Here is a 3,794-nt window from a genome sequence, read left to right on the forward strand (position 1 = left end):
ATTGATAATTTCGAAACTGAGCACTACTTAAAAGAGGAAAGACGTAACACTCAATAAAATTTAAAATGTATAAAACTCAAAATTGGTCCCCTATATTAATCTAGAAAAAAATACATTCAAGTGTGATAGCTTCTGATGCCAAACAATACGAATTGGTCCAATTTTAATTTTCACAGTTCCGTCTAATACTAACAATCAAATGCATTTTTCACCGAATTAGTAGCATCTTAAAAGGCTACTTAAAACATAATGTAGAGGAGTATGATAACTAAACTTTTGATGCATTTCACCATACATAAAAACAATCAATCCATGCACTAAAATCTTACATACATAGATAACATTATTAGTTATTACACCCTAGATCAAAAGTACATTATCATCACACAGCTACCATCACACAGCTACCATTACACTGACAACAGAAACAAGCAATACCTCTTCCTGCTTGATACTCTTTATAAGCTCTGCTACAAAGCATAACCTCATCTACCTCAATATTTAGTTCTTCCGTCGCCTTCAGTGATCACATCTTTAAAAGCACCGCCACTCGGAATCATAGGCAGCACGTGCTCTTGATGCGGGACAATCACATCCAACAAGTACGGGCCGGGGGTGTCCAGCATCTTCTGCAATGCTGCCCTCAGATCTTCCTTCCTAGTCACCCGGGCTGCTGGTATGTCGCAGGCCTCTGCGAACTTGAGCATGTTGGGGAATATCTGCGACTCATCCGAAGGGTTTCCCAGATAAGTGTGGGCGCGGTTGGCCTTATAGAAACGGTCCTCCCATTGCACCACCATGCCCAGGTGCTGGTTATTCAACAGCATTATCTTGATCGGAAGGTTCTCCACTCTTATCGTGGCCAGCTCTTGGACATTCATCATGAAACTCCCATCGCCATCAATGTCCACCACGACAGCATCAGGCCTCGCAACAGCAGCTCCAATGGCTGCAGGAAGACCAAATCCCATCGCGCCAAGACCAGCTGAGGTCAGCCACTGCCTCGGCCTATTGTACTTGTAGAACTGCGCAGCCCACATTTGGTGCTGCCCCACGCCCGTGCTAATGATAGCATTTCCCCCTGTCAACTCGTCGAGCATCTGAATTGCGTATTGAGGGGGGATTGCATCTCCAAACGTCTTAAAACTCAAGGGGTATTTGATCCTTTGCTCCTTCAACTCATCCCTCCACGCTGAAAAGTCGAGGCTAACACCACCACCGTGCACTTTATCCTCAAGTATCGAATTCAACCCCTCAAGAGCCAGCTTGATATCAGCACAGATCGACACATGAGGCTGCTTATTCTTCCCAATCTCAGCCGAGTCAATATCAATGTGAACAATCTTAGCCCGACTAGCAAACGCCTCGAGCTTACCAGTCACACGGTCGTCAAACCTAACCCCAAACGCAAGCAACAAATCACTCTTGTCCACTGAATAATTAGCGTACACAGTGCCGTGCATCCCCAGCATTTGCAAGGCGAAATCCTCATCCGAACCAGGATACGAACCGAGCCCCATCAAGGTGCTCGCAACCGGAATTCCAGTAAGCTCGACGAATTTCCTCAGCTCCTCACTCGAATTCAAACAACCCCCTCCTACATAAAGCACCGGCTTCTTCGATTCGGATACTAACCTAACAATTTGTTCCAACAACATCTGGCAAGGGGGTTTAGGCAATCTAGACAAATAACCACTCAATCGCATAGGCTGATTCCAATTCGGAACAACCATCTGCTGCTGAATATCTTTAGGAACATCAATCAGAACAGGGCCGGGCCTACCGGATCGGGCTATAAAGAAGGCCTCTTTCACAATTCTAGGAATATCATCAACATCCAATACGAGATAATTGTGCTTCGTAATTGACCTAGTTACCTCCACAATTGGGGTTTCCTGGAAAGCATCGGTGCCAATCATGCGGCGGGGGACTTGGCCGGTGATGGCGACCATCGGGACGCTGTCGAGGAGGGCGTCGGCGAGGCCAGAGACGAGATTGGTGGCGCCGGGGCCGGAGGTGGCGATGCAGACGCCGGGGACGCCGGAGGCGCGGGCGTAGCCCTCTGCGGCGAAGACGCCGCCCTGCTCGTGGCGGGGGAGGACGTTGCGGATGATGTCAGAGCGCGTGAGGGCCTGGTGGATCTCCATGGAGGCGCCGCCGGGATAGGCGAAGACGTCGGTGACGCCCTCGCGCTCCAGGGCCTCGACGAGGACGTCGCTGCCCTTGCGCGGCTCGTCGGGGGCGAATCGGGAGGGGAAGGGGGGATCCTGAGGTTGGGTGTTGGTTTTGGGGGAAAATAGGACGTTTGAGATTTGAAGGTGGCGGCGGCGGAGGGGGGAGGGGGCGGAGGGATGGGGGGATGGAAGAGTGAATCGTGCGATGAGCTTTGGTTTGGTTAGGAGAGAGGTGTTGTTGGTGATTGCTGGGGAGGCGGAGGTGGAAGCGGCGGCCGCCATTGTCGACGGTGTAGGGTTAAACTTCAAATTCTGGGGAGGAACAGATATGAAGGCAAGTCTTATTAAAAGTGCGGAGAGTATCTGAAATGACGCAAATAACCTTGCTGATGGCTTTCAACTACATAATTTCTGGCTGCTGCTACTAATCAACCTCAACTTGCATACTAGTGTCGATCTAAAACGTTGTAGATTTTTGTTCTCATAAATTAATTTGGACTAGTATAAATGTACTATTCATATAGATGGAGAATTACCGTGCTGCCTTGAACCATTTCCAATCATTGACACCAATGTTTTAAAAATCGGACTGGTGAACGAACCGATGTAGCTATTGGTTCACGGTTCAACTGGTCCGACCGGTTGAACCACTGGTCAGACAGGAATACTGTAGCAACACACTTATATAGTTAATTAAATAATATATTGTGCAAATAATTAAAATAATATCAGTAATAAACAAAATTAACAATTATAATGCATTGTTTTGAGCATTCGTAACATAAAATATCAATAATCCTACAATCTATATAACTTTCTCCACCGAAAAGATGCTAGAACAAAACTTTTCTAAATATTATACCACTGTACTAGTTGTATATTTTTACTATATAAAATTTGTTATCAAAACCTCAAGTCCTCAACTTATTTATTCAATAAAAAATTTGAAAAGTAAAGAGTAAAAACATGTTGGTTAAACGGATGGCAGATTTTAATTTAAAAAGAATAAAAATTTAAAAATACATCTTAACTAAAGGAGCGAATATTTTGTAGTAGTACTTAATAAATTAGTACAGCAGGAATAGAAATGTTGTATCCCACATCGATGAGTAAAGGTTGATTCATAGCTTGGAACTTCTATAAATAAAGCACAATTGCCAATTACAATGTTTAAAATAAAAGTTAAAAGCTTTAAACTGGTTTAACTGGTCATCGGTTTTCGGTTGAATCGGGCGGTTTGAGCGGTTCAAAACGGCCCGATAGTGGAACGGTTTTATCGTCTAAATCGGACCAGATAAGGCGTCGGTTCGCGGCTGACCGGTCCGACCGTCTGGTCTGAACTGGTTTTTAAAACACTGATTGACACCAAACTCAAATCCACTTTTGTTGAGTATACGTTACATAAAAAAGTAGTTTTACTCCAACTATTTAGATCAAATTTAAAATTTATACTCTCTTCATTTCATAGTTCATAGTAATAGAGTCATTTTATTTCCTTCACTCATTTAGAGAGAAAATAATGTACATTTCATAGTAATAGAGTCATTTTATTTCCTTCACTCGTTTAGAGAGAGAATAATGTACAGAAAGACTTGTCTAGCCACGTACCATTGTCATATT

General features: G+C 44.2%; 1 protein-coding gene across 1 annotated transcript; it reads right to left on the minus strand.

Moving 5' to 3' along the window:
- Positions 1 to 262: 262 nt before the first annotated feature.
- LOC125195690 (acetolactate synthase 1, chloroplastic-like) lies at positions 263 to 2,484 on the minus strand. Its single transcript, XM_048093850.1, has one exon. It carries the CDS (start codon positions 2,454 to 2,456, stop codon positions 495 to 497), a length of 1,962 nt encoding a protein of 653 aa, XP_047949807.1. The 5' UTR covers positions 2,457 to 2,484; the 3' UTR covers positions 263 to 494.
- Positions 2,485 to 3,794: the final 1,310 nt, after the last annotated feature.

This window comes from Salvia hispanica, chromosome 6, assembly GCF_023119035.1.
Source record: "Salvia hispanica cultivar TCC Black 2014 chromosome 6, UniMelb_Shisp_WGS_1.0, whole genome shotgun sequence".
Taxonomy (NCBI): Eukaryota; Viridiplantae; Streptophyta; class Magnoliopsida; order Lamiales; family Lamiaceae; genus Salvia; species Salvia hispanica.